This window comes from Martes martes (genome assembly GCF_963455335.1).
Source record: "Martes martes genome assembly, chromosome: 11".
NCBI lineage: Eukaryota > Metazoa > Chordata > Mammalia > Carnivora > Mustelidae > Martes > Martes martes.
Window position 1 is genome coordinate 65,113,421 of NC_137899.1, and position 16,356 is coordinate 65,129,776.

The 16,356-nt window shown below is 39.1% G+C and overlaps 1 protein-coding gene across 1 annotated transcript in view; it reads left to right on the forward strand.

Annotated features, from left to right (window-relative positions):
- BBS9 (Bardet-Biedl syndrome 9) overlaps nt 1-12,973 on the forward strand; it is a 452,280-nt gene extending 439,307 nt beyond the window's left edge. Inside the window, exons 22-23 of the mRNA XM_080818332.1 lie at nt 12,225-12,335; nt 12,536-12,973. Of these exons, the coding sequence (XP_080674458.1) occupies nt 12,225-12,335; nt 12,536-12,567 (143 nt within the window). The 3' untranslated portion in view covers nt 12,568-12,973. The remainder of the gene's footprint in view (nt 1-12,224; nt 12,336-12,535) is intronic.
- The last annotated feature ends 3,383 nt before the right edge of the window (nt 12,974-16,356 follow it).

A 16,356-nucleotide genomic window follows, 5' to 3' on the forward strand; every position in this document is an offset into this window, starting at 1 on the left:
TTCAGTGAGCAAAGTTCTGAGTTCCTGAGAAATAATTTCATGGTACTTCCTCTCCATATCAGAAGTTGTGCTGACCCCTGCTTCTTTCTCCTGACTCGTGTCATAACTGATTAATGATCTATAGGGCCAGACAACAATTCACCTACATATGGTAAAGGGTCATAATGCACTAACATAGTGTAAAGATCACTCTTGCCAACAACTAATTAGGGGAATTCACTTTATGAAGCCTGTTTACAGACTGACATCTGGAGAAATTCTTAACCTGGATCTATTCCAATCTGTAGGATTTATGGACTGCACTTGCTTTTTTGTAAATAGGACTCTTTTTCTGCTTGGTACATTCTGTTTACGTAATTTTCAATGGATGAAAATAGCTATGTTCCCATATTTCTTAATCCTCTGTACCAAGTGGACCTAAATTCTAAATGGTGGTCTAGCTAAAAGAATACTTAGACACCTATCATTATTCAAGTTGTGGAAACCTCTTAATGCCAGGAGCACCCTGCTCTCTTAAATCCAGACTCTGACTGGAGCCCTTACACCCCAAGGGACTTAGTATTTAGCCTTTATGGGGATTTTAAAACTTGTTGAGACACATGCTAGACCTCTTAAAATATATTAGCCTCCCTTTTATTCACACACTTGGTCTCTGCTGTGAGGTGTGAAATGGAAATATTTTCAAACATAGGTACATGCATAGTCTTGAACACATTTTAAGCTCTCCCTGTGTGTGTGGGGGGGTGGGGATCAAAGCTTATTATTAAGCAGCAGAATTGGATTCCCAAACATTCCACAGGTTGTCATGTTGGACACAGATTACAGTGACCTGCACCTGCCTCTCTTTGCTAGTCTTTATTATCTCTGTTACTGTCGACATGGTCAGCATGGCATCTGCAAATACAGGGAAAAAGAAAAGTTGTAGAATGGACTGAAACAGAACATAGGAAAGCAAATATTATATATTGGAACTGGACACCTAGAACTAGATAGAAAAGCATTTTCTTCTTCTGCTTTGCTGAATTTTGAAACTATAAAATTGAGCCAGGTTAAGCGTGGGGTGCTTCCACATTACAACAAAGTAAAGGGCAGCTGGAAGTGGAGATGAGAAAGACACAGACTTATGTCCTCCAGTTCCTCCGTTAGAGTAGCAGTGTTGTCATATGATATCAACTTGATTTACCATGCTGTGGTAGAAACACATTAAGCAATATGGTACATTTGCGAGAACTTTATCTCCAAGATGTGTTTTGATGAGGTCTGTGCTTGTTGTATTTATTAACAATCATGAATATATATATATGTATTTTTTTTTTCTGGAACACTTCTCAGTAAATAGCTTTCTAAACCCAATTTCACAGAAATGCTGGTTCTCTAAAATCACTCTCAAGTACAAAACAGAGTTATACATGTGCGGGTGCACATGCACGCTTGCACACACGCACACACACACACACACACACATACACACATACACGCCAGTCATTAGTCATAAAATTTCCAACAAGCATAAGCTTACCACTTATGACGTGCTCTTAAGGAAATGCCAAATTCAAGTATGGGACAGACCAGACACTTTGATCTGAAGTCCAATTTAGAAGAAGAGAGATTGGTGGAGGATTGATTAGGGAAGTGCACCCCCACTTTTCCTCCAGAGCCTTTGCTTTGTATTCCACTGTAGCCCTGGTGTAGGTCTTTAATCTGTGTTTTATCCACAACTCTTCCTAGCTATACCTCTTATTCTGTATTACATTTTCCTAACTGCTAATGTATTTTTATGCTTGAATATTTGATCATCTACACCTTCAGCAAGTTGCCCCAAATATCTTACATAGCGGCAGAATGTACACAGAATCATAGCCTATATTGGTGATTCATCCTTCTCTTCACCTTTCCTTTTCATCCTCTGTCTCCTGTCCCTTCTACCTACATCCTTCCTTCCACTGGTCCATTTTGCTGAAAAGTTTCTAAATACTCAGCTAAAATCACTATATAAATGTATAGTAGGATACTTGGCTTTTTAAGCTGCGGTGTCCTTGGGTTAGAAAAAAATATATTTAAAAACAATTAGGGAAATGAACACAGTTAAGGAGAATTATCAGAAAAATGCCTATACCTATCTGTATGCATGTGTGCTTGTGTGTGTTCACACTCACACATGTATAGATAGATAAGGGGAGGGAGACCAAAACATTTCCCAATGGCTATATTTATAGAGAAATTCGTAAACTACTACTCATAGTCTCTTTGGGAAGCTGTTCATATTTAAGATATTGAAGTATTCTTTTTGAAGCACCCATTCCGACTCTTCACATGAATTACAAACCTTTTAAATGAAATCTGAACGTTAACCTCAAAAAAATACTCTATCCATCAACTAAATCTTGATTAAATGAAGAATATCACTGGTGTATATTTTTGAGGTTTCTGCTGTTTTTAATTCTAAGTGGCAATTCAAGCCACGTGAACGGGTGATTCTTTGGCTGGCAAGTCAGAGCAGGATCTGGGGTCATTTGTGATTCTCAGGTCCCCTTGTTTGATTCCTCTCACGTATATGAAGAAGAGAGAACAAAAGTTTTTTTCCTCCCTGAAGGAATGGAACATTCTCACCCATACACCCAATTGACTGCAAAGGTCACCATTGCAAGAAAATAAATCAGCAAAGTCCTAAAATACAGCCAAAGAACAGCTTGCCAACCTGCTGGATTTTCTGTATCATTGAAAGGAAGTACTAGTTAGGGCAGCCAAAGGAGGTGTTCTTGAGAAAGCTCTAGTGGTTTAGGAAGCAAGAGAATCAGAACTAGCTCTGGGATATCAGCAGCATGAGCTACCTTCTCTGAGCCTCTGTTTTGATATCTACTAAATGAAGGCAGTTGAACTGAAAACTGAAGTTCTTTGATTCCACAAAAATGGTGCAGAAAGTACATCTTGCCAAAAAATTAAGAGGGCAGAGATGATAAAATATACTGTGTGCTAGGCACTGTACTGGGTGTACGTGGTCTCATATAATCCTCCCGCTAGTCCTCTTTAAGGCCCTCTTTTTACAGATGGGGCAGTTTGCCTAGGTTCTGCCACCAGGCCCAGCCTGGTCCGCTACTGTGAGTTTCACAATCTAGGTCAAGTCTCATTGCCTCCTTCCCCTACAGTGGCTCCAGTCACTGCCCACTTAGCTTTCACTTTTGATAAAAGGAAAGATAACCCCCTGGTGACAATTCTAAAATATTGGAAACCTTAAGAATTTATAAAATGAAACCTCCTACAAAAATTTTCCCCAGTCTAGTCATGAGAAAAATATCAGATAAATTCCAGTAGAAGGGCATTTTGCAATATACTTGACCAATACTCCTCAAAAATGTCAAAGCCATCAAAAACAAGTGGAAGTCTGAGGAGCTGTGGGGAGCCAAAGGATATATGACAACTAACGTCATGTGGTATCCTAGATGGGATCTTGAACAGAAGAAAGATATTAGGTAAAACAGAAGAAAGATATTAAGTAAAAGCTAAGGAAATTTGAATAAAATAAGACTTTGGTTAATAATAATGTATTAATATTGGTTCATTGACCGTAACAAATGTACCACACTGATGCAAGGTATTATAATAGGAGAAACTGTGCAGAAGATATGTAAGAATTCACTGTACTATCTGCTAAATTTTTGTGAACATCTAAAATGGTTTTGAAAAGTAGTTTATTAAAAAAAATTTATCACTGCCCAAACCAAAAATATTGTAGCAATGGGGTAAACAATATGCTTTTTTTCTTTAATTTCTCTGTTTCACAATTTATTTATTTATTTATTTATTTATTTATTTGAGAGAGAGAGAGAGTGCACAGAAGCAGGGAGTAGAAGGGAGGGGCAGAGGGAGAAGCAGACTCCCCACTGAGCAGGGAGTCCGATACGGGCCTTGATTCCAGGACCCTGGGATCATGAATCATGACCTGAGCCAAAGACAGGCACTTAACTAACAGAGCCACCCAGGCGCCCCAACAATATGCATTTAAACTAGTACTACTCTTGCTAATACTACTGCTTCTTCTCTTTTTTTCTTCCTCCTCCTTTCTCTCCTCCTCATCTTCTTCTTCTTCCACTTTTTCCTCCTCCTCCTTCTAGTTATTATAGTAATACTATAAGGTAATCTAACAGTGTTAAATGCCTCGAGGATCCTTTAGAGTTAGGATACTATATGAAGAGTACTTTCTGTGAGCCTTGGGATTGGCAAACTATTTATGGTTTATGGACTAACTCTGGCCTGCCACCCATACTGGTAAATAAAGTTTTTATTGGGATACAACCAATGCTAATCATGTTTACATATTATTTTTGGTTGTATTTGCAGTACAATGGCAAAATTGAGTGGTTGTACCAGAGATCAGATAGCCTGCAGAGTTTAAAAAATAATCTATCTGGTCAACCCCTGGTTTAGACTATTTGGGTTAAGGTAGAGGGTGAGGCAGGTAAGCTGGGCCACCAGGATTCATATAGGGATAGGATCAAATATTAGAATTCAGCTGATCAAGTAGAAGGAAAGGTGTAAGATAGGGCATGAGTAAAAGAGTAGTCCATTTCAGAGGTGGCCACATGTTTAAGGTTTCTGGGCACTTTCTTTTCTTGCTGCAGAGCTGTGTCTTGACCCGTAGGTGCTTCAGCCTCTGTGAACCCTACCCTTTCAGACTCCCACCTTTAGGGACTTTTATCTTGGCCTATTTACTCTTCTTTTAGTGTTCTTGACTTTTATCTGAAAATATAGTCAAGACTTACTGTGTTTTTCACGCACGCATCAATTTCTCTTTTATGAAGGAGGGATGCCATAGTATCTCTTTTATAGATAAGGAAACTGAAGCTCGTTTAAGTGAAATAACTTGCTCTGGAGGATTGGTTGGCTCATAAATGCAGTGCCACAGTTTGAATTGAGGACTCAAAACACAACATTCAACCCCCTACCCCATGCCCACCTTCAGTGCTGGAGATGGCTCTCACCAGCTCATGAGAGCCAATTGTTGAATTTTTAGGAATTCTGTGAGCTAGTTGATAAATTCAGCTGTTATTAAAAACTAAATTCTGTGTATTTATAATCAAATACATTGTATCGGGAAGAAAGATAATATACCTCAAAACTCTTTACTATTTTACTCTAAGCTCTTGAGGTGGTGGTTGTCTACAGAGTCTATGGTGAAAGTGCTAACTGTGTGCAGCTCTGCCAGGCTTAGTTGGCAATGTCACTTTGCTTGCTTGAAACTGGCCATGGTGGGAGTATTTACACCATGGACATGCACAGACACTACAGATGAGGGCTTTACTTTTCTTTCTTGCCAGCTAGCTGGCTACTTATTTATTGGCATGTGAATGTTTACTTTGCATTCTGATTTTGATCTCTATCTAGTATTCCAGAGGATAGTCACATTTGTTTCTGCCTGGCCCCCTATCTTAACCTTTGAATTCTATAACTTAATAGTTAATGCCACCGTAGCAACCTAGGGAGAGAACCTGAGCTCTTTTTTATTGTTATTTTTATTTGTTTGTTTTTCCGACAGTGGGTAGAAAATCCTAGTGTAATTCCCTTGTTGAGAAAATATGTTCCACCTGGTTAAGGAGGAAGTTCAACCATTTTATAGTTTGCTTTTATTTTTTTTTTTAAATTTTTTATTTATTTTCAGCGTAACAGTATTCATTGTTTTTTCACCACACCCAGTGCTCCATGCAATCTGTGCCCTCCCTAATACCCACCACCTGGTTCCCCCACCCTCCCACCCCGCCCCTTCAAAACCCTCAGGTTGTTTTTCAGAGTCCATTGTCTCTCATGGTTCACCTCCCCTTCCAATTTCCCTCAACTCCCTTCTCCTCTCCATCTACCCTTGTCCTCTATATTATTTGTTATGCTCCACCAATAAGTGAAACCATATGATACTTGACTTTCTCTGTTTGACTTATTTCACTCAACATAATCTCTTCCAGTCCTGTCCATGTTGCTACAAAAGTTGGGTATTCGTCCTTTCTGATGGAGGCATAATACTCCATAGTGTATATGGACCACATCTTCCTTATCCATTCATCCGTTGAAGGGCATCTTGGTTCTTTCCACAGTTTGGAGACCGTGGCCATTGCTGCTATAAACATTGGGGTACAGATGGCCCTTCTTTTCACTACATCTGTATCTTTGGGGTAAATACCCAGCAGTGCAATTGCAGGGTCATAGGGAAGATCTATTTTTAATTTCCTGAGGAATCTCCACACTGTTCTCCAAAGTGGCTGCACCAGTTTGCATTCCCACCAACAGTGTAAGAGGGTTCCCCTTTCTCCACATCCTCTCCAACACACGTTGTTTCCTGTCTTGCTAATTTTGGCCATTCTAACTGGTGTAAGGTGGTATCTCAATGTGGTTTTGATTTGAATCTCCCCGATGGCTAGTGATGATGAACATTTTTTCATGTGTCTGGTAGCCATTTGTATGTCTTCATTGGAGAAGTGTCTGTTCATATCTTCTGCCCATTTTTTGATATGATTATCTGTTTTGTGTGTGTTGAGTTTGAGGAGTTCTTTATAGATCCTGGATATCAACCTTTTATCTGTACTGTCATTTGCAAATATCTTCTCCCATTCCGTGGGTTGCCTCTTTGTTTTGATGACTGTTTCTTTTGCTGTGCAGAAGCTTTTTATCTTGATGAAGTCCCAGAAGTTCATCTTTGCCTTTATTTCCTTCGCCTTTGGTATAGTTTGCTTTTAAATGCAGAGACAGGTTTGAGGATAGTTTGGACTCCCTAAAAAAATGCTAGAGTTGCATTATCTTTGTAAATTTAGGGTGAACTCTTATTCAGAATTCTAGGTAAGGTTTTTTTACTTAAGTAATTTCCTGGCTACATGAGGATTGCTCTATGTATTAATGGGTTATTAACTTGCAAGAAAACAAATTTTTACAGCTAGGTATGGTTAACACAAATGAACTTGTGCATAATTTGGTAACAATTCAGAGGAATAGGCAATGTAGTAAACTGCCTCAAAAAGATCTTTCTAAACATCATTGGTGTAGTCTCCAATTTATAGACTACCTTGTTCCAAATGCTCCTATGCTGATAATTCACAATTCATGATACATGTTTCACATTTTACAATTTTACCTGCAGGATTACCTGCAGGGGTTAGCTACCACTTACAACATTGTTCTCTTATGACAGTGTACCCAGAGTTCCAACTCCTGATCTCAGTTTCCCTTAATGAATCTCCTTTTATAAAAGAGCACAGAAATACAAGTGGATCCCCATTTTTGTGGCAGCAACAGGTATTGGAGAACATGGACATCTCCCTGCCAGGGAGATGGGGGCTGTTCTGGACACTATGCAGTGAGGGAGCCAGATATTTGAATAGAACAGAGATCACATAAGTAAGTTATGAGAAGCCCCTGTTGTTGCCAAAATAAGTTTGCTAGCTATCTGAACTTTAGATAATTAGGAGTTTGCTGAATTATTATTCCTAAACTCTAATTCTGTATGTTGTATTAATTAAGGTAGACCATTTCTTGTGTCCCTGCTATTCAAAGTGTGGCTAGAAGGGGCTCCTGGGTGGCTCAGTGGGTTAAAGCCTCTGCCTTCGGCTCAGGTCATGATCCCAGGGATCTCTGCTCAGCAGGGAGCCTGCTTCCTCCTCTCTCTCTGTCTGCTTCTCTGCCTACCTGCGATCTCTGTCAAATAAATAAATAAAATCTTTTAAGCAAACAAACAAACAAACAAAAAATAAAGTGTGGCCAGAAGACTGACATCTGCCTGTAGACTTTTTTGTGAATCTGAAATTGAGAGTAAGTGTTTAGAAACTTTTAGCAATTGACAGAGTACTTTTATAAAGATTAAATCTACTACTAATAGATGAGGGATGTTATATTTTTATTTCATTTTTCTAGTAATTCCTTTTATTGTTATGAACATTTTACAAAAGTATTAGTTTAGATAGATTAGAAATTTTAAAAACTGCTCCTTTTGAGAAGCTTGCCTGCCATGGGAAGAGCTGGGCTGCAACTCATATAGACTTGCTGTGTGACCTCTGGCAAATGAGGTCATCTCTAGGTTTACATTTAATAAATTGAGACTTTCTAGCAGGCCTGACACTTAGTCTTGCAAAGCTAAGTCAGGAATGCAAAAAATGTCAACATTTTTTTTTCTTTATGAACAAGAAGGTGGGAAATTCAGTCTCAGTTATTATTGCCCACCCCACCTCCCGGGGCTCCTGTCTCCCTGGAGCTCAAAAAATGAGGGTGCAGTACTGTCCACAGCCTCCTTGCCTAAGCCCACAGCAGAGGCTTGGTGGGTGAGCAAGTCCTTGCTGAGGTTGGGGCTCTTGATGCCTAGCCCTCCTTGTGCCTCCATCTCCATTACTTGATGCCTTGCTCCCCTGGGGTGGTCCAGCCTGGCTCTCTTTACCCCCTGAGTTACCACTAGAGAAAATCTTTCCCCAGAGACACTTTCATATCTTCCATGAGCTCAGGCTTTGGGAAAACTAAGGCTAGAAAAGAGTATTTTCAGATTACTTTTGATATGGCCCCAGTACAAATTTCTAAGGCAAGGAAGCACAAAATGGCCTGGAGAAATTAGGGGGGAAGAGGCATATGGGAGGGAAAGCTGAAGAAAAAACACAAGTTAATATCAATACTTTTGTAATTGTAAAATGGGGCCAATAAACCCTTCTTGATAGGGTTGCCTGAGGATTGAGTAAGCTAATGCACTGAGAATTCATAGCCAGGTGCCCAGAATACACTAAGTCCATAGTACTATGATTTCCAGATCAGGAGGTCCCTGGCTCTCACTTGTTTTTGCCCAAACTATTGGCTCTTATGTTCTGCACACACAATGTGTGTTTGGATGATTTCATCCAGCTGTGGTTTTTCTTCTTCTTATCCTTTGATGACACAGGCTCTAAGCCAAGGGTACTTCATCGGGCGTCTGTGGAACCCAGGCTCCGCTTCCATGGATGGGCTTTAGAGGGTCTCTGATAGTCTGGAAGTTTTATGTTTTATTTTTGTCTTACTGTTTATTCTGAAATTTTTAACAAACAAATATTTTTTTCTTAGCAAAAATCTCATCAGTTATACTCATCTGTCCTTGGCAGATTCAGTTCTAGTAGCTGTGGGGAAAGGACTAGGATTCCACATTTCTAACAAGCTCCCTGGTGATATCCAGTGCTGTGGGGTCCAATGATCTCACTTAAACTAGCAAGGCCTAAGTGACTTTTGACTTTAAGGATGTGCCTTTCATTGCCTATTAACTTCACCAAACTTGCCATTTTCTTTTCTTCCCCAACATATCTGGTCATCAGAAGCAGCCGCCCTATTCTGGAATGCTTATAATTATAAATATTTCCACCCCACAGCTATTCAATCTGCCAGTCTTGACGTCTTCATGCACTTCATCCAGTTAGCCATGGATGAAAGCTTACATAATTACATAACAGGGTTATGCCCATCCTGTTTGCTCCCACCCATGGAGCCCCTATTTCTTACACATAGGTGGGCAATCTAACCTCCAAATCCTGTGTTGAAGGCCTGTTTTTTTAGAACTATTTCCAGTATCAGTGATTTTTGCAATAAAGCAGAGCCTAAGGCAAGGATTAAAATGCTGATTTATTTGGCAAACTCAGAGAAGGGAGGATAAGGAAAAAGGTAAGGGAGTGAAGGAAATGTGTGAAATAATATAAAGTACTTCATCCTGTGCTGGTGACCACTTGTCTCAAAGAGCCATGAAGAGACCCAGGAGGTACATCTACCCAGCATACAGTACTTTCCTGGAGGTTGGTAAAAGAAAAGTAATAATTCAGAGTCTATCTGAGGAGAGGCTGGAGGGAAATTCTCTGCCCAGCTTTTTCCCTTCTCCCATTTTCCATTGGTTAGGATGTCAGATCCCATATCTTATTCCTTCTTCCAAAGCAGGAGGGCAGAAACTCCAGGCATATGGTTGTTCAGTCTGACTACATGGAGACATCCCAAAAAAGGGGGATGGGATTCCCAGGGCAAGTGACTGGTCAGCCCTGCAGTGGGATTTGAGAGATTTTTTAAAAAATTTCACTGTACTAAGGACAAGGAAAAAAATTTTTGTGCCAAGAAGAAAGAAGAAATAATATAAGTTGTTCTTAGTCTGTAATGACTGACTTGTTCTTTCATGTCTGTGTGATTAAAGAACTAGGAAGTGCTTTTAAGTCTTTATCCTCTGTCTTGCGTCAGTATTGAGTCAGCTGGAATAAAAAAGGTGGACACTACTTAATCAGTGGAGACCTGCCTCTCTCCACAAATGTGGCAGACACCACTAACTGATCACTGCAGTCTTCCCATTTGTTGGCTGGGTATACTGAGGTTTCCTTGTGTGTGAAGATAGCTTCCTCCCTCCCTCTGCCTCAGGGATGCCTTAACCTGATTTGTGAGTGTGCAATGAGAAACCAAGCCATTCTTAGTCCTTTTTTTTTTTTCCCCCCTTGGGAAAGGAGCACACCCCTTCTTTCTGTTCTTCCCTATCATTGGTCTTACAGAAGTACTTCTCCCTCACCCCACATGCCCTACTTTTTATCTCAGTTGGGTGAGGAGTCAAGAGGAGAAGGGTGCTATCTCTTGGACTTCTCCAAGGTCCCAGCACCTCAGAGCCTGCACTGGCCTCATAGTACTCTAAGCGGTGCTCCTTGCCATCACACTCAGTGGATTGCCAGATGGAATAAAATCTGCTGACACCTGAGACCTGCAGCCACAGTACCTCTTTGACTAATGCTGCAACTGAGGAGCCATAAAGTAAGTGGTCAGGTGACACGTGCTTTGGGAGTTGTCAGGCTTGGCTGTGAGTTGGGCCTTATTCCTGACTCCTTAGGAGCTGTGTGACCTTGGCAAGTTACTGCATCTCATGAGATCTGTCTTCTTATCTGTAAGATGAGAATAATATTATCTATTTCATGGTTTCTAGAAATGAAATGAAATGACATAATATGGACAGGGTTTCTAGCATTTAGAAAGTACTCAATAATAATCATTTTTACCATGATATACAGGCTTTGGAAAGAAATTAAAAATAAGCCTGGTCCTGCTTCTGGATGAGACCCTCGCCGTTTTCAGATACAACCAGGCAAGTTCCATTGCACTGTTGGAGAATTCTAACATACCTTTTGGGGAACCTCTGAGGCTACCTCTAATTCTTATTTGATGAATGTGGAGATGCTTTTCTCTCAAGTTTCCCTTGGCACCAATTTCTTTGTTCAGAGTTGATGCAGAGGAATGAATGGTAAGGTGTCTTCTCCTTCAGACATGGGATCTTGCCACTTCCCTCTCATTTGAATCATGTGGTTTACAAATCAGTGCTGCGATACCCTGTCTTTCCTTATAAACCCCCTCATGCATAAGCCAAACTTGAGTACAGAGGCTTTGGACTCCATGTGTGAGAAGCCTCAGACAAGGAAAAGGAAAAAAATCACACTACATTAACAAGAAGAATGGCTTTGGAAAAAAAAATTTGTATAGTATACAGCAAGCATGTCAGTACATTTTCCAGGAAATGATAGCAAATTAGTCAAATCAAGTTACGGATACAGTCAAGAAATTCTCATATGAGTTTCCCCTACAAGATTTTGGTGAATAAAATCAAATGACTTATACCCAGTATTTTAAAAGTGCAGCGGCTCTGGCTCATCCTCAAGTCACTGTGGATTTGACTTGGAATTGAAAGCTTCCGCAATGCAGCATATGGCTTTGCTGTTGAATTATGAGGTGTTTGTGTCTGTACTGTGAGGTGCTGGACGCAGGGGTAGAATCAAAGTCCAGAGAAATACCACCACAGTCACCATCTCAGGACACCAGCAACCTTCTTCTTTGCTCAAGAAAGGTTTCATAGCTGTGGGCGATGTGCTTTGGTTTTTATAGCTTCTGATGCACTGGTATTAGAGAGAATTCCTGCTGAGGTGCCCTTATATTACAGATATCACATATGTCCTTTATGAATTCAAAAAGAATAAATTTAAAGACAACACCACTGCTGTTGTTGCTAAGTGATCTAAGTGTTGCAAAGATGTCTTTGGGGGCAATTACTCATTCCCAGTATTTTTCACCAAAGAGAGACATTTAAAATTATTCTTTTTGGTCTGCTCCTGAAGATTGTTTTCACATCATTTGTTATCTTTATGATTGGTATGTTCTTAAGCTGTGGTTGCCGTGTGGAGAGGCAGATTTTCCTACACACTGCTTAAAATACTGTGTATATTTTTTCCAACTAGGTGGCTGTACTACCATCCCAGAATCAGACTTAGAGGAAAGATCAATAGAACAAGATTCCACTGAACTGTTTACCAACCACAAACACCTCATTGCAGAGACGCCCATGCCTGGTAAGAAAATGGGTGGCCTTCACCAATGATATGTCAGGGGCAGTGGCACCTCTGGTCAGTTCCTGTCATACCAGAGAACATAAGCTGCTTATTTTCCAACTTCTCCATCCTTCCCCTCAACATTGGTGCAGCTGAATTTGATCGTTTGTATATTCCTTTCAATATTGAAACCTCTTTCTCTCTCGCTTTCTTTTTTCTAGACGTTTCACCCCTCCAAGGAGTCTCGGAATAGTTCAAGTAGAGTTGTCTGGATGAGGGGAAGATGGCCTTCCCAAGGTTGATCCTGTGTGGACCTCATGCCAAGCACAGATGTAGGGCTGGTCCAGGTGCTTCATCCATCTCACCTGCTTGGAGATGATACTATGTAGACATGGGGATTGGGACTTTTTTTATTTTGCTAGGAGGACTTGTAATACCATGGACTGGTCAGTTGAAACTTGTCTTACCAGGAAAAGCTATTGCTGCTTTTTGGTGATCTGTATGCTTATAGCCATCGGATATAGTGAGAGGACATCTTTTGGGGACATACTTTATAATGCAGAGATCTAGATCCAAAGTAATTTGATACCCCCTTTTTTTTTCCTCACAGAATTCTTATATAGTAAATGTATCAAATTTAATAAAGCATCTCATTGTCCAATAATATCTTGGATTTGATTTATAATTAGAGGGTTTTATAGTTGGTTTCTCTACATATTTTCTTCAAAGGAAAAAAACTGAAAGGAATTGAAAACTTTGCTACTCCATGGTAAGACTTGAATATAATTGTTTTATAAATAAACCACAGAATATTCATATGATCTATTTACTCTATTATCCTAAAAATGGAAGAAGGTAAGTTTTTAGTATCGTAGGAAAATGTTAAAATATTTTTAGGGAAGATAGCATATTAACATCCTCTTTAGATTACCCCATGGTGACACCTTTTAAAAATTCAGATTATAAAAGGATTCACACATTAGAATTAAAATGTAAGGTTTTTCTATTCAAGAAATAAAAGAGATTTTGCCAATTTCAAGCTAAAATTACAATTTCCAGACTGATTTAAATAAATTAAAAATAAGTCTGTGCCAGTTTTGGAATGCCTGTCAGTCAGCATAAAGGGGGATCTGTTTCATGGTTTTTCTACATGTGAAATGTCAAAGAACTACAGAGGATGTGTTATTTATTATTTCTAGCATTCTTTTTTAGGAGATGCAGCAGAAGATGTAATATTTTTAATTGTCAAGCATGGAAGTGGACATTGGACCAGAATCAACCATTAGGTTAATTTCACCCAGTGTGTGGGGACCAGTAAAAGATGTCATGTCTCTGCAAATGACTGTAGTTGCAGAAATGCAATGCTTCTGATCATTTTTAACAACTTCATTCAAGAAAGGTTACAAGACAAGTATATTACTTCTTAAAAAGGTGTTTCTGTGTTATGCCTCTCTCTCTCTCTTCCTTTTTTTTTTTTTTTTTAATTTTTGGGTGTTTGGTTCCTGTGGTTGTTTTTTTGTGCTGTGCATATGTCCACGTACTAATCTCTGTTCTCCTTTGTCTTTGTCTTTTTTTCTTTTTTTGAGTCATGCTCTCTTTGTATATGTCCTTCTAACTATCTTTCCTTAACTCTTTTTCTTTCTTATGTTTCTGCGTTCATCTGCCTTGATCAGTTTTTCTCTTACTTCACTGATGATGAAGATGAAGACGATGCTTGGTGCCTCCTGTGGGCTCTGCTTTAGGATGATTAACTTTCCCCAAAGGTTCTTTAGCAGTCTTATAATTAGCCTTGCCCATTCCCACAGCAGTCATTCAGACATGGCCAGACATGTTCCCATCCCATGTGAGCACAAGTTGGGCTTATGTTAGGTGTGCTATGCCCACTTAAATCTATATGTACAGAAGCAAGAGAGGCAAGTCAGTTATGGAGTCTGTACCACAGTCGCCCCCATTTTCTAAGCTTTTTGGTTCCCCAGCTCACAAGAAACTAGCCAGGTCAAGTATACCTGGAAACACAGGAGTTCCCTGTGTTGAAGAATATCAGATGTGTTATGAATGGCTTTGTTGTAATTACATTAATAAAAAAAATTATTCTCTGAATTAAAAGTAGTTAAGCAACAAGACCTCTTTTTTTTTTTTTAATAGTTGCCTCTGACTAGTCAGTAGTCTGTTACAGTGTACGTGATTCCCTATCACATAAAAATGAAGATGGGCAGAAAAATCAAAATAAAATGTATGTGATGAGTGTTTAAACTCCTTTAGAAGCATTATATAAATACAGGATTGACAGTGGTCATCTGCCATGGCTCCAATGCCCTTCTTATGAGCCAACAGGTATTATCCACAGCGTCCTGTTGAGAGATTAAGGGTGTGTCCAAAATGGTCAGAGAGCTGATGAGGGACAGGCTGATGGGAGGCACCCAAACAGGGGGTTTTCTGCCTTGGTTGTACCTTACAATCTCTAATTTTCTTCTCTTTGCTGATCTGTATTTTCAGAGTATTCTTTAATGAATATGTATTGTTCTTGTAATAAGAGAACAGATCCCATCCTTGTATATATCATTCAGGATATCAGTGCTAGTTACATAAAAAATAATTGGTAATATACTCTTGTTATTTAGCATTTGGTCAATAGCGTGAGTTTTAGAGAAACTTCTTTGATGTTGTGCTCCAATAATTCTCAAAGGTTCAGAGTAGATGTATTATCATCAGAATAACAGGATTATTATGATTTATAACAGTAACAGGAGCCCAAGATTATATTGAAAATTATAGTTTTCTCTTTATATCCTTAACATATTCTGATGCAAAAAGCAAAATATCAATTAAATATGAAAATATTACAGAGGTTTCTGAAAGAGCAATACACAAGGACACAAGGCTCAATACGTACTTTAGATTATGTCAGATGCTGTCCTTTTTGTAGACTTTTTATTTATGCATTGTTGAATTAGCTGGTGTTATTTTTCTGTTTTTATGGCTGAATTATGGAAGCTGTGTGACGTCTCATGTGTTAAGGGTTTTGTTGAATTGGACTTTAAAAGGTATAACTTACAGTGCAGCACAATTGCCAAGACCTAATCAGAGTAAGATGCATGTTAGAGTGATCACATCCCCCAGTGCTTCATCTGTGCGCCAGAGAGAGGGTCTCTGTTCGGGCTGCTGTGGGAAAAACGTTGCAAAGCCCTCGTTCTCAGGTTTGCTGTTGTTTTATTTTAATTATATTCAACCCAGACCCCAATCCTTCCTCCAAAGCTCAGTCTGAATAAATTTATCTCTTCATCTGGATACTAAGAGCTGCTTTTGAGGCCCTCTTAGAACAGTGGGGAAGATTTTGTGGGTCATGCCTTTTAGTCCCATTTTCTGGCTCCTTATTACATGCTCTTTTTTCTCTTTTTATTTTGCCCCATTTTTCACTATATTCTCTCTTGTCGAACGACAGGTTCTTATAAGCACCTTAAATCATTTCTGTAACAGGTGGGTGTGAATAACTCATATCGGCACATCTCAAGATTTTTCTAGATACTGTTGCTGGTAGTCATGTTTCCCTCTTGAAAAGTCCTGAACTCCCTTCCTCTTGTAAAACACAGTATCCCTCACTTACTCTATTTCAGAAGTTAAATTTTTCTTTCCAGTTGGGGTAGATTTGCAAACTTCTTGGACACAACTTTTCTTGGATTATTTATGCTGTTTAGTAAATTCTTGCTATATTAGTGTAGTGAGTCAATCTCTTGAAAGAAGTCAACAAGTCATAGAATAATGGAGAAATCTGTGATCTTACTTTCCTAATTTGTTTTTGCAGATTATGCTAAGAAGATGCTAAAAAGACTCTTCTACTATATTTACTTAAATTTGACTTTAAAGAGAGGTATGATTCTTACAAATTCAATACTTTATGACCTTTTATTTTCCATGAGTACTTAGGTGACAGTGATTTGAACATAGGATTCAGATTTTTTGAGTATCTGAAATCTATACATTTTGGAGCACCTTTAAAGAAAAAGAATAATTCTAATACAACATCAGATCCTAAGGTATATGT